Source organism: Thalassophryne amazonica, chromosome 11 (genome assembly GCF_902500255.1).
Source record: "Thalassophryne amazonica chromosome 11, fThaAma1.1, whole genome shotgun sequence".
Lineage (NCBI taxonomy): Eukaryota > Metazoa > Chordata > Actinopteri > Batrachoidiformes > Batrachoididae > Thalassophryne > Thalassophryne amazonica.
In genome coordinates, this window is record NC_047113.1 from 85,923,208 (window position 1) to 85,948,431 (window position 25,224).

Genomic DNA, 25,224 nt, shown 5'->3' on the forward strand with positions numbered 1-25,224 from the left:
CCCGTCACACGTTAATGTTTTGACGCACCTCCGCTCGACAGAACACCGGCTCTGTGTGGTATGCAGGAGATCACTTGACTGAGGGTCTATACGTTCAAATAATAATTAAAAAAATACTGTCATCACTCTTTACTCTTACTCAGTCTCTTACAACAGTGTAGCCTAAATACACGAGCTTTCCAGGAGCGCACCCAATTCATTATGCAGAGGCACGTCCCCTCCGGTGCACACTTTTTTTGGGGGGGGGGTGATAAACTCATCGCTCATCGCCCCCTGTGATAAACTCATCGCCCCCTTAATATTTTTTTTCTGGCACCGGGTCTGCATATCACATCCACATCACAAACTAAAATAAGTTGTAGCGAATGCATACAGAGTGGCCACAAATAAAGCGTTCGTATTACGTCTGCTTTGCATCTGATTTGGGAACAATTTGCGAATGCATAACAAACACTTCACGTAAACCCAAAGTACTATATAAATGTGGCAGACATACTTGACAGTCATTGCCAGTCCAGCTGTGGAGACGTACAGATGTAGTTATGGATCCCCAAAGACGTAGTGTGATAGTTGCTGCCATCCAACAACATACCAATCAACTTGTCCAAGTCCAGCAATTGTTCCAGAGGCTGTGGTGTTGGTGTGAATAGTGATGCCAAAAGGCCCGAGTGTGCATCTTTTATGACCGCAATGCAGTTGGCGCGAATACCACCCGTTTTTCCGAAACACGTGTGCAATGCATTCTTAATACATCCGTAATACTTCCGTGATAATCCCAATGAGTTCGATCCGTGTCCTCCGTACATGCATTATACATCCATGATTGTTCGTTATATATTCGCTATACATTATTAATATATCCGTAATTCATACTGGGGAATTTGTCATTTTTGGCCAAGTTTGTTGCGGACGACAACGAATGCCTGAATTTTGTATACTCAATTCATGCAAAATTAATCCTCTCCCCAGTGGGACCGGGCCCTTAGCTTTAATGTGTGCATTAAAGAGTGCAGTCATTTGACTGGCAGCAGGTGTGATGTGTCCATGTGGGCTGATGTCTTTCTGGAGAACAGTTAAGTAGCTTATCCACCTGCAGAATGTGTGCACTGAATTTTTACGTGTGCGCAGTCATTCGACACTCAGAGCTCCCGTAATGAGAAGCAGTTATTCTCCTCGTCAGAGCCAACAATCACTCAGGGTGTCAGGCAGGAGACATTTCAGTGGGAAAGTGTTTTATTTTTTACCAGTTAGAGTTTAATACTGCGTTCAGTGGACATGATCAGACACATAAAACGATAAGCACAAAGTGAAACCGTACACACCAGTCAAACTACACTCAACAAAAATATAAACGCAACACTTTTGGTTTTGCTCCCATTTTGTATGAGATGAACTCCAAGATCTAAAACCTTTTCCACATACACAATATCACCATTTCCCTCAAATATTGTTCACAAACCAGTCTAAATCTGTGATAATGAGCACTTCTCCTTTGCTGAGATAATCCATCCCACCTCACAGGTGTGCCATATCAAGATGCTGATTAGACACTATGATTAGTGCACAGGTGTGCCTTAGACTGCCCACAATAAAAGGCCACTCTGAAAGGTGCAATGTCGCAAGATTTGAAGGAGCGTGCAATTGGCATGCTGACAGCAGGAATGTCAACCAGAGCTGTTGCTCGTGTATTGAATGTTCATTTCTCTACCATAAGCCATCTCCAAAGGCGTTTCAGAGAATTTGGCAGTACATCCAACCAGCTTCACAACCGCAGACCACGTGTAACCACACCAGCCCAGGACCTCCACATCCACCATGTTCACCTCCAAGATCATCTGAGACCAGCCACTCAGACAGCTGCTGAAACAATCGGTTTGCATAACCAAAGAATTTCTGCACAAACTGTCAGAAACCATCTCAGGGAAGCTCATCTGCATGCTCGTCGTCCTCATCGGGGTCTCGACCTGACTCCAGTTCGTCGTCGTAACCGACTTGAGTGGGCAAATGCTCACATTCGCTGGCGTTTGGCACGTTGGAGAGGTGTTCTCTTCATGGATGAATCCCAGTTCACACTGTTCATGGCAGATGGCAGACAGCGTGTGTGGCGTCGTGTGGGTGAGCGGATTTCTGATGTCAATGTTGTGGATCGAGTGGATCGAGTGGCCCATGGTGGCGGTGGGGTTATGGTATGGGCAGTCGTCTGTTATGGACAAAGAACACAGGTGCATTTTATTGATGGCATTTTGAATGCACAGAGATACCGTGACGAGATCCTGAGGCCCATTGTTGTGCCATACATCCAAGAACATCACCTCATGTTGCAGCAGGATAACGCACGGCCCCGTGTTGCAAGGATCTGTACACAATTCTTGGAAGCTGAAAATGTCCCAGTTCTTGCATGGCCGGCATACTCACTGGACATGTCACCCATTGAGCATGTTTGAGATGCTCTGGACCAGCGTATACGACAGCGTGTACCGGTTCCTGCCAATATCCAGCAACTTCGCACAGCCATTGAAGAGGACTGGACCAACATTCCACAGGCCACAATTGACAACCTGATCAACTGTATGCGAAGGAGATGTGTTGCACTGCATGAGGCAAATGGTGGTCACACCAGATACTCACTGGTATCCCCCCCAATAAAAGAAAACTGCACCTTTCAGAGTGGCCTTTTATTGTGGGCAGTCTAAGGCACACCTGTGCACTAATCATGGTGTCTAATCAGCATCTTGATATGGCACACCTGTGAGGTGGGATGGATTATCTCAGCAAAGGAGAAGTGCTCACTATCACAGATTTAGACTGGTTTGTGAACAATATTTGAGGGAAATGGTGATATTGTGTATGTGGAAAAAGTTTTAGATCTTTGAGTTCATCTCATACAAAATGGGAGCAAAACCAAAAGTGTTGCGTTTATATTTTTGTTGAGTGTATGTCAGGAGTTCGGCAACCAATATGTAGACCTGGGTTTGATTCCTGGTCATACATCCTTTCTCACTGTGTGGGCACATCATCTGCACAGTCCAATATAAATGGGTTCCAGCCTTGGCTGGGGAAGTAACCTGTGATGGACCGGTGTCGCATCCAGTTGTCAACTCTCATCTGCTTCACATGGTGGAATCTGGAGATAAGCACCATCACCAGTGGGCTTCAGGGACTATATTGGTCCTCCTACATAGTATAGGTTGTTTCTATCCACTTTCTGAAGATGTGTAGAGTCATTCAAGCTGAGGTTCAAGAGTCTGTTCAGTCCAAGTCAGTACAGTGATGCTATTGTATGGTGTAAGGTGCAGAGAGAAATGGAGATGGCTGTTAGATGCACTCTACCAAAGCTCTTATCTGGACTCTTGACATCTTGCCACTGAATTCTGGGGCTGTCAGGAATGTCTTCTGTCTCTTCCTGCATTCAGTACTTGCTTGGACTTGGTGTGGGGTTGTGGCAATGCCTCGGTGGTGAGGAAGATTGTCTCTTGATCAATTCCTGGACAGAATGATGGACACACACACAAAAAAAAATCTACATCCATGGTCAATTTAGAGACAACTATGAGTGGGTTTATAGGATGCAGGGGTGTGAGCTAGGATGGTGGGGCTAAACCTACCCCTAACCTTGACCCAGGCAGACACTTTAATCCCAGCCTGAGCTGAGGGTCTCGCAAGAATGTTGTTGCACACAAACAAACACACAGTCGTTGACAGATCCTTAGCCTGACCTGATGGCTGTGAAATCCTAGATGATTGTGAACCTGTTGCAGCCTTTCTGCACTTTCAAAGCCATTGGGTTACAAGCCATCACCTCCTCCGCCTGATCTACCATTGAGGACTTCTTGTTTCACCAGAGCTCCATTACCATCTTGTGTTCAGGATTCCTGTTGGGCCTTCATGGCTACCATAGTGGCCACAGGGCACACAAGGCCCTCACTGTATTTCACCCCATTAGATAATCCTCTACTTGATTAGTTACCCAGGTATCACGATGTGGATGAGGAGTTCTATTTTGACACCCTTGGTGCTGGGTAAGGTCGAGGAGTCCAGTGTCTTGGGTGCCTTTGTTGTTCACTTTATTTGCAGATAATGCTGTGAACTCTGTGGGAATCACTGGATGACTTGAATCTGAGTGAGGACTAGTTTAGGTGTCAAAGCCGTGGCGAGATTCACTTATCTCAGCAGTGACGTTCTTGTCCCTGTCTGTCGAGACGGAGAGACTGTCTGGGAAGAGCTTGGTTTGACGATGTCTCTGCACAGACGTGTTCGGAGATTTGTATCGTGGCTTTGAAATACACTTGAATGGTTTGAATGCTCAGAAATTCCCGTGTTGATAGAGTGAGAGTGGTGCATTGTCCAGATGAAAGCTGAAGCTGATGGAGATGACACTGGTGTGTCTGATCCTCTGCACTGCAGAGTGGCTGTTTGCTGCAGTCACGACTGCCCCACAGAAACATCCAGAGGACAGCCAGTGGCTGACAGGATGATTTCTAAGCGTCTGTATTCTCCTCCGGCTTCAGGCAGCACACAGTCAGTCAGTCATGCACCAACCCCAAACAAGATGCTTCATATGAACCAAAGCAAAAAATTTGTTCATACACGAGTATTGATCAGACTGTGACTGTGTGATCACATGACAGCACCAAACCACATCTTTACACATCTGCGTTATTTTGCATGCGTCTGGGATGATGCTCTGCCGAAACAAATGCCCTCATAATGTTCAAATGTAATCAGCTTTGACCCTGTGGTGACCTTTGCATGCAGAATGGTGACTGAGAGAAATTTGTCACCTGAAATTTCAGCTCAAACTGTAAGTGATCTTATAGTGTCTGCCTGCATGTGCACCGTACTGTGCATACGGTGGACAGAGAAATTTTAATTTCTTATTGCAATTTAAAAAAAATAATAAATCCTATTAAATTGTAAAATCTCTTCAACATGACCTACACATATTAAATAAAAATATCAATCCCAAAATAAAGGGTTGCCGTATGGGCGTCCTTTAACGAAACACAACTAATCATCGATATTTACAACCAGTTTTATTGAGACAAGGATGATGCATGAGCGCATGCAAGTCTCTGACTTTAAGATTTTCCATAAAAGGTAGGAAATTTCACCCACTTTGCCAGAAGGCACATGGGAGACTCATTTCATTTAATTTATATATAGCGACAAATCACAACAAAGTTGCCTCACAGCACTTCACACAAGTAAGGTCTAACCTTACCAAACCCAAGAGCACAAACACAGGAGACAGTGGTAAGAACAAACTCCCTCTGACAGAGGAAGAAACCTTAAGCAGTAAAGACTCAAAGGGGTGACCCTCTGCTTAGGTTACACTTTATAGGAACATCAAATTTTTGAGAATTATTAAATCCATGTAGACTCCAGCTGAGATTTGATCTGTTTTCTTGTAACAAAGTTCTGCTCCATCGTAGACTTGCGAATGGTGATGCAGCAGACAGAAGTGTCCTTGTGCACAGCCAAAGAAGCGCACTGAAAAAATAAACCACATGGGCAGTTGTGCAATCCAGGTGGAACCCTAACCACTGTAAAAAAAAAAAAAAAAAAAAGACAGAATTTGGTTTAAAGTACTTGGGAGTGAATGTAACTGGTTCATCTCAGGCTCTGCAGGCTGCAAATTTTACTTCTTTATTGTCCACTATAAGATCAGATTTTCAAAGATGAGCTAATTTATTGTTATCTCTTTTAGGTAGGATAAATATAGTAAAAATGAATGTTTTACCCAAGTTTTTATACCTTTTTCAGTGTATTCCTCTGTTCTTACCCCAACCCCCCCTTTTTTGTGTGTGTTTTTAGATTAGATTAGCTACTTGTAGAACTTTATTGGTCCTGTGGGAAGACTCCCTCAGCGAAATTGAGAAAATCTGTCGATCAGCTGATTTATATGGGAAGGTAAAATTTCGAGAGTACATAGAAATGGACTGCATTTGTACAGTGGGGCAAAAAAGTATTTAGTCAGCCCCTGATTGTGCAAGTTCTCCTACTTAGAAAGATGAGAGAGGTCTGTAATTTTCAACATACTGTAGGTACACTTCAAGTTTCAGAGACAAAATGAGAAAAAAAAAATCCAGGAAATCAAATTGTAGGATTTTTAAAGAATTTATTTGTAAATTATGGTGGAAATTTGGTCACCCACAAACAAGTAAGATTTGTGGCTCTCACAGACCTGTAACTTCTTTAAGAAGCTCTTCTGTCTTCCACCTGTTACCTGTATTAATGGCACCTGTTTGAACTCGTTATTGGTATAAAAAACACCTATCCACAGCCTCAAAGAGTCAGACTCTAAACTCAACCATGGCCAAGACCAAAGAGCTGTTGAAGGATACTAGGAAGAAAATTGTAGATGTGCACCAGGCTGGGAAGAGTGAATCTACAATAGTCAAGCTGGTTGGTGTGAATAAATCAACTGTGGGAGTAATTGTAAGAAAATGGAAGACATACAAGACCATTGATAATCTCCCTCAATCTGATGCTCCACGCAAGATGTCATCCCATGGGATCAAAATGATCATGAAAATGGTGAACAAAAATCCAAGAATTACATGGAGGGACTTGATGAATGACCTGCAGAGAGCTGGGACCAAAGTAACAAAGGCTACACACTACGCAGAGAGGGATTCAAATCCTGCAGTGCCAGGCGTGTCCCCTTGCTTACGCCAGTACATGTCCAGGCCCGTATGAAGTTTTCAAGAGAGCATATGGATGATCCAGAAGAAAACTGTGAGAATATCATGTGGTCAGATGAAACCAAAATAGAACATTTTCTTAAAAACTCAACTCGTTGTGTTTGGAGGAAGAAGAATGCTGAGTTGCATTCCAAGAACACCATATCTACTGTGAAGCGTGGGGGTGGAAACGTTGTGCTTTGGGGCTGTTTTTTCTGCAAAGGGGACAGGACGACTGATCCATGTTAAGGAAAGAATGAACATGGCCATGTATCGTGAGATTTTAAGCCAAAACCTTCTTCCATCAGTGAGAGCATTGAAGATGCAACATGGCTGAGTCTTCCAGCATGACAATGATCCCAAACACACTGCTCGGCAATGAAAGAGTGGCTCCGTAAAAAGCATTTCAAGGTCTTGGAGTGGCCAAGCCAGTCTCCAGACGTCAACCCCATAGAAAATTTGTTGAGGGAATTGAAAGTCCATGTTGCCCAGCGGCAGCCCCAAAACATCACTGCTCTAGAGGAGATCTGCATGGAGGAATGGGCCAAAATACCAGCTACAGTGTGTGCAAACCTGGTGAAGACTTTAAGGAAACATTTGACCTCTGTCATTGCCAACAAAGATTATGTTACAAAGTATTGAGATGAACTTGTGTTATTGACCAAATACTTGTTTTCCACCATAATTTACAAATAAATTCTTTCAAAATCCTACAATGTGATTTCCTGGATTTTTTCTAATTTTGTCTCTCATAATTGAAGTGTACCTATGTTGAAAATTACAGACCTCTCTCATCTTTTTAAGTAGGAGAATTTGCGCAACCAGGGGCTGACTAAATACTTTTTTACCCCACTGTATAGTGCTTTTCCATCTGCATCAGACACTCAAAGTGCTTTACAAATAATGCCTCACATTCACCCTGATGTGAGGCTGCTGCCATACAAGGTACTCACACACAAGCAACTAGGAGATTAAGGACCTTGCCCAAGGGCCCTTAGTGATTTTCCAGTCAGGCTGGGATTTGAGCCAAGGATCCTCTGGTCTCAAGCTTTACACTTTAAATATTAGGCCATCACCTCCCCACCTGTAATATTGCTATTACAAAAATGTCGGCTCAGTGGAGCTCTGTCTTTACCTACAGTAGTGTTCAGAATAATAGTAGCGCTATGTGACTAAAAAGATTAATTCAGGTTTTGATATCTGTCATATGTCATCTTGAAGCATATCTTAGGAAATTTTATCTCTGGTGTTCAGTTTCACCTCAAGTTTGTATGAGTTTTGGCATTCACAAGATATGCTCAATATGTGCACCGCAGCGGTTGAGACATTCATTCAACCTGATTGCAAAGTTTCCAATATCAGTTTGAAACTTCTTTACAATCCTTCATATTGTCTTTCTGTCTGGAGCTTTTCTAAATGCAAAATGACATTGATATTGTCGTTGGGTTTGCACGAACGATATGGTCTCAAAGTCCAGTAGAATTCCACCACGACTGTAAGCGCCATCCTCATTGGATCAATCTCAAACTACATCAGAAGAAATTCATCACATACAGTAGTGTTCAGAATAATAGTAGTGCTATGTGACTAAAAAGATTAATCCAGGTTTTAAGTATATTTCTTATTGTTACATGGGAAACAAGGTACCAGTAGATTCAGTAGATTCTCACAAATCCAACAAGACCAAGCATTCATGATATGCACACTCTTAAGGCTATGAAACTGGGATATTAGTAAAAAAAAAGTAGAAAAGGGGGTGTTCACAATAATAGTAGTGTGGCATTCAGTCAGTGAGTTTGTCAGTTTTGTGGAACAAACAGGTGTGAATCAGGTGTCCTCTATTTAAGGATGAAGCCAGCACCTGTTGAACATGCTTTTCTCTTTGAAAGCCTGAGGAAAATGGGACGTTCAAGACATTGATCAAAAGAACAGTGTAGTTTGATTAAAAGTTGATTGGCGAGGGGAAAACTTATACGCAGGTGCAAAAAATTATAGGCTGTTCATCTACAATGATCTCCAATGCTTTAAAATGGACAAAAAAAACCAGACACTTAGAAGAAAATGGAAAACAACCATCAAAATGGATAAAGAATAACCAGAATGGCAAAGGCTCACCCACTGATCAGCTTCAGGATGATCAAAGACAGTCTGGAGTTGCCTGTAAGTGCTGTGACAGTTAGAAGACGCCTGTGTGAAGCTAATTTATTTGCAAGAATCCCCCGCAAAGTCCCTCTGTTAAATAAAAGACATGTGTAGAAGAGGTTACAATTTGCCAAAGAACACATCAACTGGCCTAAAGAGAAATGGAGGAATATTTTGTGGACTGATGAGAGTAAAATTGTAAAATTCTTGGGTTTGTAGCGTCAACAGCAGATGCTACTATTATTGTGAACACCCCCTTTTCTACTTTTTTTTTTTACTAATAGCCCAATTTCATAGCCTTAAGAGTGTGCATATCATGAGTGCTTGGTCTTGTTGGATTTGTGAGAATCTACTGAATCTACTGGTACCTTGTTTCCCATGTAAGAATAAGAAATATACTCAAAACCTGGATTAATCTTTTTAGTCACATAGCACTACTATTATTCTGAACACTACTGTAATTTGATGTTTTATTAGAGGGCAGCTAACATTCAAAAATACAGCTTGGTGTCAATCAGAGGCTCAGTGGTGTTTATCTATCTCTCTCCCTGTGTCCCTGTCTCGGTACACAGATAATCTTGTTGTACTTGCCTCTCTTAAAATATGCTATCAATTTTGACTTCACTTCTAATGTGTTTGTGTTTCTGCTCTTGGCCCTTTATGGAATAATCACCTCTTTCCTCCCTCCTTCTTAGATGCTGTATTTCATCTATGGGGTAAGAAGGACATTAAATGGTTCTGTGATCTTTTTAAGGATAATACCTTTCTTAATTTTCCTGATATGTCTTCCTTATATGGCCTGCCCTCATCTCCTTTATTAATTTTTTTTTCAAATTAGACATTGTGCATCTACTATTTTTCTGGAGTTCCCCACTCAGCCCTCTAAACACCCTTGGGAGGACCTCTTTGAACTTATGCCCCATAAGAAAGCTATTACTGTATTTCATGGATACATAATCTTGTTCTTTCAACTGACAATCTTCTTCTTTCTGCTGCTCCCATTAGGGATCACCACAGCAGATCAATCATTTCCATCTCACCCTTTCTATCCTCTGTATCTTTCTCTGTCACACCAACCACCTGCATGTTCTCCCTCACCACATCCATAATCTTGTTCTTTCAATGGACAATCATCCAGTCAACAGAATGATCTGTAATTGGGAACAACTGTTGGGTCTGACGTTCAGGGAAGGTTTCTGGGATAAGGCTGTAGTTTGTTTGGTAAAGATCTACATACATGTACTGTACATGCAGTGACCCTTTTTGTAGAGCTTCCCGGTGTCTTTGTACTGATGTGACCGGACCAAACTCGATTATTATTTCAAGCTATTTGTCCAAACCCGGCCCAACCTATTGTGTCCCGTTGGGCCCGGTTCAGGTATCCATGCTCTCGTCTGCATAATAACAACAGAATATTTCAGTTTCAGAAATACTGACAAACTAAATATGCAAGAAACACATCTTTTTATCCCAGTTTTACATCCATCTGTGCATTCTCAGGAAGAAATGGAATAAATAAAAAACAAATTAATCCACATTTCTTCTCCTTTTGTTCCTGACAATCATTCATTTTAGCTTATCGTTGCCATTAGTACAATCGTATATAACAGTCCACTCCAGTCATTGTTTTGGTTGACCCAGGAACTGACAGATAGGGCCCAAAGTGCAGACACAACCTTAAGACAGAATGTTTTTTACAATTTATTTTGGGTGATGTGCAGGCAGACGGCTGGAGTGGTCTGATAGAAGAGGACAGGAACAGCTGGGCAGAGCAAGCAGGGGAGTCAAATATGGGTGGACCGGGCGTGGCAAATCTAAAGCACAGAGCAGGTAAGCAGACATTTCAGGAAGACAGACATCAAAAATACAAAACATGAAAAAAAACTTCAGAGAGGAGGCTTAGATGTCAGTACCACAATGGAGACAGAAAGATCTCGGTTAAATCCTGCAGTTTCTTGATTGGAGATTGGTTGCAGGTGAGCAGACACAACAGCTGCAGAGGATCAGATGAGGTGGGAACACAGAGTCCCCGCCCAGCAACAACAAACATGACACATCAGGGAGGGAAAACGACAAGACACACAAGGAAAGGGAAGGCAAAAAAACAAAAACAAAATAAAACTCCCACTTTCCTCTGTCATGCCCCACCCTGATCTAGGCTCCTATAGTTCATCTCCATCTTCCCCAGCTTTGTTTTATTATTTTCATCATGTGTTTATTCTATGTTTTATTTTTGCTTTGTCACTTTCTTTGTTACTTTTATTCTTCAGCCATGTTTCAGTTCCGTTCTAGTTTTGTTCAGCCAGTCTGCCTATTTTTGCTGTTAACATTTCTGTTTTCTGTCGTACCTTGATATCTGGTTATCTTTCAGTCTCTGTTTTACTTATTGTTTTATATCTCAGTCAGTTCAGTTTAGTTTTGTCTTAGTATTTAATTCCTATTATTTTCTGATCAGTTTTTATGTAGTTTTTCTTCTGTTTTAATCTTATGGTTTGCTTTGCTGTTCTAGTTTGTATTGATCTTTAGTTGTCATGTCAGTAATTCTCTTCACTGCTCACTTGCACCTGCCTGTCATCTTGTCTTCATCTGCGCTCCTCTCAGGTCTCTTGTATTCACACCGTTTCATTTGCATCACAGTCTCCCTCTGATCACTGCACTCTCTTGTCCTGCACCTTCTCATCTCTGTTGCCACGCCCCATTTGTCTGTCGTTTCCTTGCCCACTTGTCACTGCCTTTTTGCATCTCTTTTCCTCTTAGTTTCACCGGACCACGCCCCCTTCCAGGTCCTTCCTCCACCACGTGCACCTTGTTATCCAGTTACCACCTGTTCTTCTTTAAACTGCTTCGGTTCACTTCCTCCCTGCTCGTTTGATTTCATTCACTTACCAGCACCTCATCTCTGTCCTGTTTATGCCACGCCGTGTTTTTGACTCTGCTCTGTGTACCGGATCCTGCTTTTTGCCTCAGCCCTGATAACCCTGTTTGCTCGTGTACTGACCCTGCTTGTTTTTGACCACGTCCTCTGTCTTGTCCCTGCCTGGTACTTTTTTGCTCCGCGGACTGCCTTCCTGTTACCGAACCCTTGCCTGAATTAAAAACCATCCTTTTTACTCATACGTCCTGTTTGTGAGCCTGCATTTGTGTCCAGCCTCTGTCTGTGCCTCGCCTCCTGATAAGCCTAATATCCTCCTCAAAATATTTTCTTTGGAAAATGAGTCCATCTAATAAACATCACTAGTCATGCGACTACATCCTCCTAAAACACACATTTTAACCATTTTGATGTATTCACCAACAAAGTCCACAAAAACACAGATTTCACACTGTAAAAAAAAATTCAGTTTTCCTATTCTTTTCAACAGAGGGCCTCGAGGGGCATGAGCCTACATGATGTCATCAAAGTCCACATTCCTCACGGCTTCAGGTTTTTGAGCATTTATCAGCAACAAGTAAAACCAGGCTAAATTCCCAATGTTTAGGACTTAATTTCTCAGGGTGCATAGCACCAAAAATAAAACAAACAAAACAACATAAGGGTTTTTTTGTTTTTTTTTGTCACCATGACAAATCGAGTGTGGGAGCACTTTTATAATATATCAGTATTTTCTATATGAACATTAAACCAAGAGCATTTGCATCTTTTTTATAGTCAAAAACCTGCATGAAATAAAATAATAATAAAAAATGTTGACATTCTTAAATGCGGGAAAAAACTAAAATAAATTGTGTACCTGTCTTAAAGTTGCTTGCTCCACTGTGTAGCTACAACCCCCCTACAACCAAAAAAAAAAAAAAAAAGTCTGGATCTACTGGAATTGGTACTTCTTTCAAAAGCAGTCATGAAATGTAACTCTGACTCATCAGTTTTGAAATAATACTCTTCAAAATAAATAAATTAAAAATAAACAAATTGCTTAAATATACAGTATCTAATGATACCGTTTTTGCTCAGGAGTAATAAACAGGGAAAACAAAACATTCTGTTGATTAGGATTTTATTTATTTATTTTGTTTTTCAAGGGAAATCAATGAATATATGTACTTTTTACAGTATATTAGGAGCACATCTCTACAGTTTCATAATGTAAACAATCTCTGAAGAGAAATGTATTCAGTTTAAAAGGAAGCCACAAGTCTTCTGTTTTAAACTATTTACATGAATTAAAATATAATTTATAACATCAGAAACTTCCGCTTCTACGAAACTAGATTTTAACACTTCAAAAATACTGAAATGCCTTTTTGTTTCCACATTCTCAAGACACATGAAATCACACAAAATGGAAAAAAAAATAACATCTGAAGACATCCAAACTAAGTAGTGTATAAATAAAAAAAGAAGAAATGTAAATAAACCCAACTCATGTAAAAATATAAAATCTCACTAGCAGTATTTTATTGTTTGTTTTACCCAAAAGCTAAGTTTAAAAAAAGCAAATAATTTTGTGAATTTGACAGTCATTAGATGTAAAGAGTAAAATCAACAGTGATGAATAAACATCAAAAACAACGTATGCCCTTTACCAACAAACAAATAAACACCACCATATTTACCAGATTGACAGTTTGCAGTCTGTACTAAGTGCCTATATGACATCAAGTTTGACAGATCCTGTGTTAGTTTTTTTTTAATGTACAACAGTACTCAGTGTTGAAACATGATGTAAATGGTCCAGTGTTATTTGAAAATGGCTCAACAGACGCAATCAAAACGATATTCTCGTGTTCGGTGATAATCCGATGGTGCCGTGAGCTGACAGAAACATCGTTTTCCAAAATATATAAAAGAAAACAAAATGAGTGCCATAAAAACATTGTTTTCTTGGGTCGAAAACATATTTAACACAAATTGATGTGGTGCTATGTTGGGTTTTTTTTTTTTTTGGTCAACTTTCCATTTTTCAAAAATGAAGATTGGAAAGAAAAGTATTGCATTCCGACGAGGCTATTTCCCTTTGGAAGATTTTATATATATATATATATATATTTTTTTTTATGATTATTATTTTTGGAATTTTGTTCATCCTGTGATCTAGGACCTAGACCGGCAGGACAGCAGTATTATAGTGCTAAAATGTGTCAACGTGTTCTCAAAACACTTAGGAGAATGGTCAACATCAAAGTTTTCTATAAGAAAGTATATCATCATCTAGATATCTACACAAACACACAAATATTTATTTATATATATGTATGTATATACCTTTTTTATAATATGGCTATTGAAAGGTTTTAATCACATTAGTAATTATTTAATTATAAGAAACCACACTGGATTGGAAAGGAGTTCAAAGGTGAATATATTTCGTATAAGCTCGTGGTAGCTTTGAGGCCGCCTCTTTGATTGAGTTTTAAGGCTTAACAGGAAGAAAAACAAACTTTTTTGTTGTTGTTTTTGGTGTTTTGCACTTCAGCAAAGAACACGACACAGCGACAGCCATTGTAGAAGTCCCAAACATTCCTAAAATGAGCAGGAAGTCTGAAGTTCAAATTAAAACCAAACCATGAACGCAAAAACGGTAATGGAAACAGAAAGTTCTAAAGAAAATTATAGCCTCAATGGCTTAAAGAAGTACATATGGAACATCGTTTAATTTTGCTAACAAGCTTACATTTCCACTGAACTGTATTGAACAATATCACCATGACGAATTGAGTGTGGGAGCATCAGCGAGGCAAAAATGTGTAAAATACCACTGTATTTTTAAGATACTCAGAACTGCCTGGCAGCCATCATTGTATTCTTTGAAAATTTGAGCTTGTTGCGAGGTCTAATTTTTAAATTATTATATTAAAAGTGGTGCAATTACCATAAAATGTACAATCTTTTCACAAATCTGCTCCGCTATATGTGCTGGTGCCACACATCACAGAATTCACCATACCACAGAACCCACCCAGGCAGACACCTGATCTAGCCCCACTACCAGCTGGTACATTACATCACTTATTTGAACAATCGTTGTTTTGTTTCACATTCAAACTTCTCTTAAAATGCAACACAGATGAAGATAATCCGAAGACTTTCTTCAAGACATCAAGATGTCATTTTCCAGAGAAGGAGTAATTAGCCTGGAACCAAAATTATTACCATATTTTCCAGAGTATAAGTCCTGTTTTGTTTAAGCTTTTTTTAACTTATTCTGGGAAGTCTTGCAACTTACTGTATATATTACACATTGCATATTGTTGGAGAGGTCTAGTGGGTAAGATCACAAGATCCTTGGTTCAAATCCTCACCTGACCGGCAAATCACTTTGAGCAAGGTCCCAGTGTGCAGTTGAGTGATTGCACTGCAGCATGCTGACATCAGTTTGGAAGTGTGAATGGATGAATGTGAGGCATCAAAGTAAAGCACTTTGAACTTCTGAGTCAGATGGAAAGGTGCTATAAATGAATATATAAATGCAGTCCACACAAAACCTGTTCATCACGAGCAATAATAATAAAAGAATCAATTTATATCAGCCTTTCCCGAGAATCAAAGCACTAAACAAAATAAACTCCAGTAATAAAAGAATAAATCCCTGATAATACAAACCCAATTCCAATGAAGTTGGGACGTTGTGTAAAATGTAAATTAAAAACAGAATACAATGATTTGCAAATCCTCTTCAACCTATATTCAATTCAATAAACCAGAAAGACAAGATATTTAATGTTCAAACTGATAAACTTTATTGTTTTTGTGCAAATATTTGCTCATTTTGAAATGGATGCCTGCAACACATTTCAAAAAAGTTTGGATGGGGCAACAGACTGGGAAACTTGATGAATGCTCAAAGAACACCTAATTGGTGTTCCACCTAATTTCAAAATGAGCAAATATTTGCACAAAAACAAAGTTTATGAGTTTGAACATTAAGTATCTTGTCTTTGTGGTGTATTCAATTAAATATAGGTTGAAGAGGATTCGCAAATCATTGTATTCTGTTTTTATTTACATTTTGCACAACGTCCCAACTTCATTGTGACTGGGGTTGTGCAAAGAACAATGTAATGCACACAAATCCCAATTTAAAGAGCTGATAATACAGAAAAAGGTGCAATTTATACTCCAGAAAATGTGGTGTTTCGACAAAAGTAAGAATACCAGATGATGATGATGCCAAGCACTTTGTAAAGTTTCTCGAACCCTAGAAAAGACAACTAACCCTGATCTCTTCTGCATGTTGAAGCTGGGCCACATGTGGCTTCAGCTTGATCCATTCATGACTAAAATTTATCCTCAAGGCAAATTTTCATTTTCAAGTTCCTCAACGAGTTGTTTCTGCTTGACATCATGAAATAACAATGCGCCTGTTCGCTTGGATCAAGAACGCGATGGCGGTGCCTTGACAATCTGTGGGATTTCTACAGTGTCTGCACCATCGTTATCAAAAGTCTGAACATAATTATCAGGGTCAAACCACCGATAACTTTTCTTCTTCTTCTTCTTCTCTTTCCGACGTTTCCATCAGCAGAGTTACACAAGTAGTTTATTAGCTGTCCAACGCAACTCTGTTTTTAAGACATCTTTGTTTAAACAGAATGTGAGATCTCACTACTTGGTAATTTGTGCAAGAACATAATGATACAAGTTGTTTTTGTATTCTTTGTGTACAACGTGACTGACCACATTCTTCCATTAGCTAGTTTTTAGGATTTTTTTTTTCCTGTGTTTTAAAGCAGTCTACATACAGCAGCCTACTGAAACTGCAGTCAACCAACCACACACACTGTACATTATTACCTACGGTTTTTCAGAAAGGCTGTTCCAGAGATTAAATTATGTATTGCATCTCAACTTGCTTAAAAAAAAAAAAAGTTGTCAAAAATATATATTCATCAACAGCAACTAAATAGAACCTTCTATTGTGTCGTCTAAAGGGATACTTGGACACTTCTGTCAACAACAGTGTTGGACATTGTGATAAGTCGTTTCAACATTTATTTTTCCCTTCTATCATCCCTGAAGAATTATTTAAATTTCCGAACAAAAGTATCCGAACCATCTCCTGCCTGATCAGCTCACAACTTTGACCCGCCACCTTCAACAAACAAAAACACACAATACACTTTGTTTACAATGAGGCATAGTGCTATATATATATATATATCTATATATATATATATATCTATATATATATATATATATATATATATATATATATATATATATATATATATATATATAGATTCTTTTTTTATATGTAAACCAGCACATTCTCTCATGTTTTTAGTAGTATACATACTAAGCACAAATACTCCTTCAGTATGTTCTTCAATTAGTTTTTGTTATGATTTCCATTGTAGACAGACTGTCTCTCAATCAGTATGTATAGAACTAAATTGTTTTTATTCACTTTGGATTTTGTGAACGTGGACAAGGTGCGTCCTTCTTGGCCACTTCACTGCTGTTAATTAATCACTGAGTAAGGTGCCTTTGTACTTAGTGTGCGTTCCTAATGAAGTCAAAGGAGAACTGAGTGATGTAAACATTCAGTTTTTTGTGTGTTAACAAGGAGTTGATTAAATAGAGAAAAGACGAGTAGGACAGATTAAACAGGGACTCTGAAGATGACCCGGGGCCTCATTTATAAGACTGTGCATTCAGTTACACACAAACAGTAACCAGATTCACAAAACAGTGAGAGTGTACATCACACAATATCCTGAAACATACACGTAGGAGAGCCCCTTGGACCTCACTATTCACAGCCAACAAAAAGATCAACTGAAACGTTGGTGATGTTTAATTCTGGCCATTAAAATCAATGTTTTATTGGCCCATTGACATAAACGTGGTGAATGATGTTCTGGTTTGCAGGAGGAGCAAGTGCTAAACCCCCACAAGTGACAACAAATGAATTCCAGTTAGAGCCCCACTGATAATCTCAGCCAAAATGAGCCTTTCACAAAAATATTGGTATTCTTTTTATGGAATAAACAAAGCAGAAAAACACTTTATTTGTTGGAAATGGTTATTATGTACAACCCCTGGCAAAAATTATGGAATCACCGGCCTCGGAGGATGTTCATTCAGTTGTTTAATTTTGTAGAAAAAGCAGATCACAGACATGACACAAAACTAAAGTCATTTCAAATGGCAACTTTCTGGCTTTAAGAAACACTATAAGAAATCAGGAAAAAAAAATTGTGGCAGTCAGTAACAGTTACTTTTTTAGACCAAGCAGAGGGAAAAAAATATGGAATCACTCAATTCTGAGGAAAAAATTATGGAATCATGAAAAACAAAAGAATGCTCCAACACATCACTAGTATTTTGTTGCACCACCTCTGGCTTTTATAACAGCTTGCAGTCTCTGAGGCATGGACTTAATGAGTGACAAACAGTACTCTTCATCAATCTGGCTCCAACTTTCTCTGATTGCTGTTACCAGATCAGCTTTGCAGGTTGGAGCCTTCTCATGGACCATTTTCTTCAACTTCCACCAAAGATTTTCACTTGGATTAAGATCCGGACCATTTGCAGGCCATGTCTTATTGCAAGGAATGTTTTCACAGTTTTTGCTCTATGGCAAGATGTATTATCATCTTGAAAAATGATTTCATCATCCCCAAACATCCTTTCAATTGTTGGGATAAGAAAAGTGTCCAAAATATCAACGTAAACTTGTGCATTTATTGATGATGTAATGACAGCCATCTCCCCAGTGCCTTTACCTGACATGCAGCCCCATATCATCAATGACTGTGGAAATTTACATGTTCTCTTCAGGCAGTCATCTTCATAAATCTCATTGGAACGGCACCAAACAAAAGTTCCAGCATCATCACCTAATGATGGCTTTCGTTTAGCTTTTCTGTATGTAAATCCCATTTCCTTTAGGCGGTTTCTTACAGTTTGGTCACAGATATTGACTCCAGTTTCCTCCCATTCGTTCCTCATTTGTTTTGTTGTGCATTTTCGATTTTTGAGACATATTTTCTGTCTTGACACTTTGATGTCTTCCTTGGTCTACCAGTATGTTTGCCTTTAACAACCTTCCCATGTTGTTTGTATTTGGTCCAGAGTTTAGGCACAGCTGACTGTGAACAACCAACATCTTTTGCAACATTGCGTGATGATTTACCCTCTTTTAAGAGTTTGATAATCCTCTCCTTTGTTTCAATTGACATCTCTCATGTTGGAGCCATGATTCATGTCAGTCCACTTGGTGCAACAGCTCTCCAAGGTGTGATCACTCCTTTTTAGATGCAGACTAACAAGCAGATCTGATTTGATGCAGGTGTTAGTTTTGGGGATGAAAATTTACAGGGTGATTCCATAATTTATTCCTCAGAATTGAGTGTTTCCATATTTTATTCCCTCTGCTTGGTCTAAAAAAGTAACCGTTACTGACTGCCACAGTTATTTTCCTGATTTCTTATAGTGTTTCTTAAAGCCAGAAAGTTGCCATTTGAAATGACTTTAGTTTTTTGTCATGTCTGTGATCTGCTTTTTTACTACAAAATTAAACAACTGAATGAACATCCTCCGAGGCCGGTGATTCCATAATTATTGCCAGGGGTTGTAGTTTATGTAGTCTGCCCAGCAGAGGGCGCTCCAATGGCACTGTTTGCAATGCTGTCACGCATGGCTGGGAACCCATCACCCTGTGGTCATATGAGCTACAACAAACCAGAGGCAATATGACCAACTGCCATTCATATTCAATCTGAGTGGTTGTTTTCCAGCTAGGCGGGGCCAAAATAACAAAGAAGTCTATTTTATGCGAAGTCTCAGTGACACGGCAACCGTCAATCTGAGTGAAGGCAGTGTGACGTACACTGGTTATTGTTTATTTATAATAAAGTTCATGTTTCAACTGGGAAAATATCATGCCTCGATGACATTTCTTCATAAGGGTTTGATAACAAAATTGGCAGATATATCGTAAATATTATTACTCTCTATCGGTATTGTATCAGCACCTAAAACAAACACACAAACAAACAAACAAACAAAAAACAACCCTGACTGATCAGGCTCTAATTCCAACATGAAATCCAAAATCCTGTGCAATCGGGTTTCTTAGGATTCACTTGGATGCCAGCAACCAGAAAAGCAGGGGCAGGTGCTGTATGTCGCTGCTTCCACCACACCACGAAAATGCACGAGGCGACACTCTTATTTCAATGAATTTTCTCTGACTTCCGTCCAGTATTACTGCAAAAACATGTTATCATTGGATATGGAGTGAAGAATTCTCAGACAAAACCCCAATGTCATGTGGTGAATCCATCTTTTTTTCTACTCCAATTTTTAAGGGTCACAACATGGGATCCAGTACAGCTCCGCAATGGGATTTTGCATGTTTTACACTGGCTGCCCTTCCTGATCCAATGCTGGTTGTACTTGGAGAAACCTGTTTGGCCTCAAAGTTCACACTCCAGCCGAGTTTTAACAGTCGCAACTTTTTTGTGGTAAGCGCCGAACAGTTAATTCAAGTACCAGTTTGTGTGTAAGCAAAAGTTATAAACGAGGCCCTTGAACACACAGAAATAGTCAAAGAGAGAAGGAAGCGGGCTGCATTTGACTGAAATTCTGCTCAAAGTGTGCACAGAAACAAACAAACAATCAAACCCCAACAAGCCACCATTAAACCAGCCACTCCAGACTCTTCAGACTCCTCCTCCTCCAAATTGGTAATTGCAGCAGTGTCCGACTCAAACACGAGACAAAGACAAAACACGGATACACAAAGACACACAGTTGAGACTCCAAGAAGCGGACACCTTATAGAAACGGTTTGCAATTAGGCAAGCTAAGAGTTCCAGAAAGAACGATTAAATCCCTCACGGGTCTAGAAGAGGTTATAGTTCTAGAAAAACACCTATCAGGTCTAGAAACCCTCATACAGAGAACAGTTTTGACAAAAACAAAGAAAAATGCCAGAATTATACAAGAGTGGTTGGTGGGGAATCGTCCGAGAGATGAAACAAAACACAGGAGAGTTGGGATGGATGGGTGTGAGGTAGAGATGCTCAGCTGATACAGTATCTCCTACACGAGACCTCAGATTCTTGGTTGATTGCTCTTTTCGGTACGTTCAAGCCCATCCCTTGTTTGTTCCCTGGCTGTGTTATTAGTGGCGCTTGAGCCATAATGGCAGGTGTGGAGGCTCTGGCCGATGCTGCTGGCTGCGTCAGGTACGTAAGTCAGGCGCTACCAGGACTGCACCTTCAGCCAGGACTGGTTGTGTGCAGAGGTTACCGGATGGCTTAGCAAGTCTACCTTTTTTAAAGCACCAAAAACACAATCTTTGGGCAAGCAGGACTGCGGAATACGTGACATTACGTTCAAATTTTTGAATACATTCCATTCTGAAAGAACAGATTTGCTTATGTTTATCTATGGTGACGTCTGGTTTCAGTAAAAGTTAACGGTTTCTTACACTCATGTCAGGAAATCGTACTCTAATTTCAAGTAAATTAGATGAGTTTCTGCAATGATTTGTGGATTTGACATGACAGAACATCACACTGAAAAGGTCTCAATGAACCCCGCGGATACGATGAAGTCATCCAGACTATGATGAAGGGAGTATAAAAGCGCAAACAACTACCATCTTTATTTTCCCATTTTCGACCTGCTTGCTGCAGTCCAAATGTAAACAATGGGTGTGGTATTCGGGGGTGTCGTTAGGCTGAAGCCTTAACTGGACACATGTTCAGTAGGACCTTAAATACATTAAGACTCCTCTAGATCTGGGAAGAATGTGACCGGAAGATAAACCGTCAAGTGCGATAATGGACAACAAGAGAACTCGGGCCCTGGGAGACTTCAACCCGGGTTAGTCCTGAGCCCAGCTCACACCTGGGATTAAGTTCTCTTGTATTCTGATAATATACTCACACATTTACTGAAAATGTGTTAAACATTTGTCAGTGCTTCAGGCCATGTTGTACTCGAGTCCAGTCTTGGTCTCAACTCAGTTTTGCCTCCTCATAAGTCTCAGTCTTGACCACTCCAAAATCCCCAAGTCTTGTTCTTGCCTTTGAATTCTGGAGGGGACAATTAAGACCGAGCTGAGACCAAGACCGGAATCAAGTACTACAACACTAGCGTCAGGGTAAGAAACTTAATGCTTATTTATTCAATTCATCATGGATCCTGATTCAGGCTCTTTGGGTTTGGGGTTCTAAATGAGTACAGTGTTTGGGGGGAGGTGGGGTCACGGTTTCAGTTTTGTCAGAAAGCTCCAAACAATTCCAGATGAAGAATTACCAGCTTCTAGAAATTAGTAAAGTTATTGCTTCAAGAAAACTCTTTGAAACAGAATCTTAATCCAAACATTAGCCTCCTCCAGCACAGACGGTCAATGCCTTCAACCAGTTTTCAACAGTTTCAGTGAACACACAACCGTCCAAACAGGGTATAATTTTGTCAGTGTCATCTTAAATGAAGGACCAGACGAACAGTTGCGAGTTTCAGGGTTTGCGCTTCAGTTGAAGTTCATCCGGTTGAACGGTTTGGATTTTTCTCAGATCTAAATTGGGGGCTTAGTGTATAACCCGCCTGGCAAACGGATCCCAGAGCAGCCAGCAGTCGAAGCCAAAATGGTCAACATGGCAGAGTTGGAGAGTCAACGGGGTAAAGTGGAGGATTTTAGCTCTGTACAGTGCATAGATCAAATCAAGGAAGCACTACAATTACAAAAAAGAATAAAACATTATACTTCTTCATTGTAGAGTTGTAAACTTTATCAGTCACCAAATAAGTACATAAAAGTTTTTCTGTTATATTCTTTGTCCATAACACACACAATAAATTGAAAAATTTTATAACATCCACAATTTTTCGCTAAAACAAAGTTTGTTTCTTTCCCCTCGTTATATGACTGCACAACTCACGGAAAATGCCGCATTTGCAGCTTCACCACCCGTGACCCCGCCAAGAAAGGTTCTTCTCATCTTTCATTTTTTTTAAGAAAACAAACCGAACAAACAACACGCACACAGAAACACACCACAACAACAAACGCAACACAGGAATAGCAAGGATTTGCTACAGAGGTGACCACATCTGCTGTTCCAACGCGGGGAGATGTAACGCCAACAAAGACAGGAAGCAGCTCCGTTGTTATTGTTGTTCAGCAGAGTACGGAATTGTTTGTAATTTGTTGAACCACTGCTGTTAAGTCATTTCCTCCGTTGACCTACCGCCTCCAGATGAGACGTCTTCGTCATTTTTTAAGCCTCGCTCTCTGACGAAAGAAGCTAAAGAACAACGGGGTGCTTCTCCTTACTTTATTCCAATGGTAAAAATGTAAACATTTCACGAGGTCACCTTGCGTAGACGCAGGCAGAGGCCTGTCTGAAGGCAGAACTGTGCTGTTGGAGGCTGTTGCTGCAGTTTGCTAAGGCTGGCCAGTCAGCGGCGCTCTTCTGTCAGCGGTGCAGGGACTTCTGTGCCTCCTTCAGCAGAGTGTCAAAGTCCAGTGTGTCGTATTTGCTCTTGATGGGGACTGGACCCGCCTCATCTAAGAGTAGAAAACAAACAAGAAAACAAAGTCAAATGCCAAATTTTGCTCCAGTAAAGTAAACTCCTCCAAAATGTTCTTCAATACAAGCTGAAGCTGAGAGTCGGGCCAACAATAGTCCAATACAGTTTAGTTTCTGAGACAGGACTGGTACCCATTGACAGCTGGGGGGACTGGGATGATGCAGATAAAGTGTCCAAGAACACAGATGGTGACTGGGAATCAAATCCAGGTCTTCACAATTTATTCCACTGAACTTCCTGTTCCATTCCTCACTTGCATGACCTCTTGAGCATCTCTGTTTCTTACTTTTGGAATTTAACAATCCTTATGTTACACGCCACAAGCAGAGAGCTTATTTATTTATTTGACAGGGACACTGCACAAGAAATGTGTTGCACAGACCAGATGTAGCTAAAAGATAATTTTCATCTGCTGTCCCCGGGCAGAAGCAAGAAACAGCAGGTCACAATGTACAAAATACTACAAAATATAAAAATAGATACAACCCCCACAAGCACCAACAAGAAACACCAGCAACGGATTACTCACAATTAATTAATGTTCACAAATCTGACCACCTTTCAAATATTTCTTTCTGTAAATTTTAAACTGTTGCAGAGTGTTTCTCTCTCGAACAGTAAAAGGTATAGAGTTCCACATCCCTGCAGCTTTGACAGAGAAACAGTTTTGCCCAAATGTTGAAGACCTAAAATTCACAAAATCTCCCCCGGAGGAGGAGATTGTTTCCTGCTTCATCACACGATTTTACAAACAATTTCAGAGCCTCTGGTGCCAGATTATGTACAATTTTCTACACTAAACTAACATTAGAGAAGGAAAATAAAATTTTCAAATGTTAATAATTTATATTTTTTCACAATGTTACAATAGTGGTATGAAAAAGGTTTTTTAATCTAAAAATTTAAGAGCCTGTTTATAAAGACTTTTTAGTGGCTGTAACGCTGTGTTGGTCGACAAAGACCAGGTCATGATGCAATAAATAAAATGTAAAAATATCATTGCATGCATGTAAAGCTTGGCTGCATCTGTGCTCACCTGATAGCGAATATATCTAAACTGATGTAAATAAAATTTTACAGTTTTGATTAGTTTAGAAATGTGCTTTTTAAAGGACAGTGTCCTGTCCAATACCACACCTAAATATTTGACAGATTCCACTTCCCCAAGTTTTTCTCCGTTTACAATTATTTCTGGTGCAAGGTGAAGACTGTTTCTTTTAAAGAAAAACATGCAAACCCATTTATTCAAATTTAATGTTAACCATGTTTGGACCATCCAATCTGAAATCTTTTCCATTGCATCCTGGAGCACAGCAGCTGCTTTTTGACTTGAATTTACAATGAACATATATCACCGCGTCATCTGCATAGAGTTGGGTGTGAACTTCAGGACAAATGGGTGGAAGGTCATTTATATAAATACTGAACAAGAGGGAGCCCAAAATGGAGCCTTGTGGCACCCCTACTGAGCTGTCTAAAACAGAGGACATAGTGCTTTTAATTCTTGTACAGTGTTTTCTGTTCTGTAAATAAGTTTTAAACCATTGTATTGTGCTTTCAGAAATATTGTGAGATGTTAATTTTCTGCATACATCTGTTCCTTTCTCCGTGCTGCTGTCAGGCAGCAATCTGTGAGCATCTGATGATTTATTTTGCCCAAACTGACTCAAATAATGCCCATTATATAAAGGCTGAATGGATCCTTGTCATTTGATTTGTGCTTTGTATGTCACATGACATGGATTAATTCATCCCATTTGTGTTGCATTGCATTTAGAGAGCACATGTATACATGCATTTACACGCACATGTATACACACACACACACACGCGCGCGCATGTCCTCGTCCATGCGCACACGTGATCGTACACGCACACGTGCTCGTGCATGCACACACACACAACACA

General features: G+C 40.0%; 1 protein-coding gene across 1 annotated transcript in view; it reads right to left on the reverse strand.

Moving 5' to 3' along the window:
* Positions 1-22,489: 22,489 nt before the first annotated feature.
* Positions 22,490-25,224, reverse strand: part of LOC117519708 (peroxisome proliferator-activated receptor gamma coactivator 1-beta-like) — a 29,343-nt gene continuing 26,608 nt past the window's right edge. The window contains 1 exon segment of the mRNA XM_034180965.1: positions 22,490-23,293. Within this exon segment, the coding sequence (XP_034036856.1) occupies positions 23,202-23,293 (92 nt within the window). The 3' untranslated portion in view covers positions 22,490-23,201.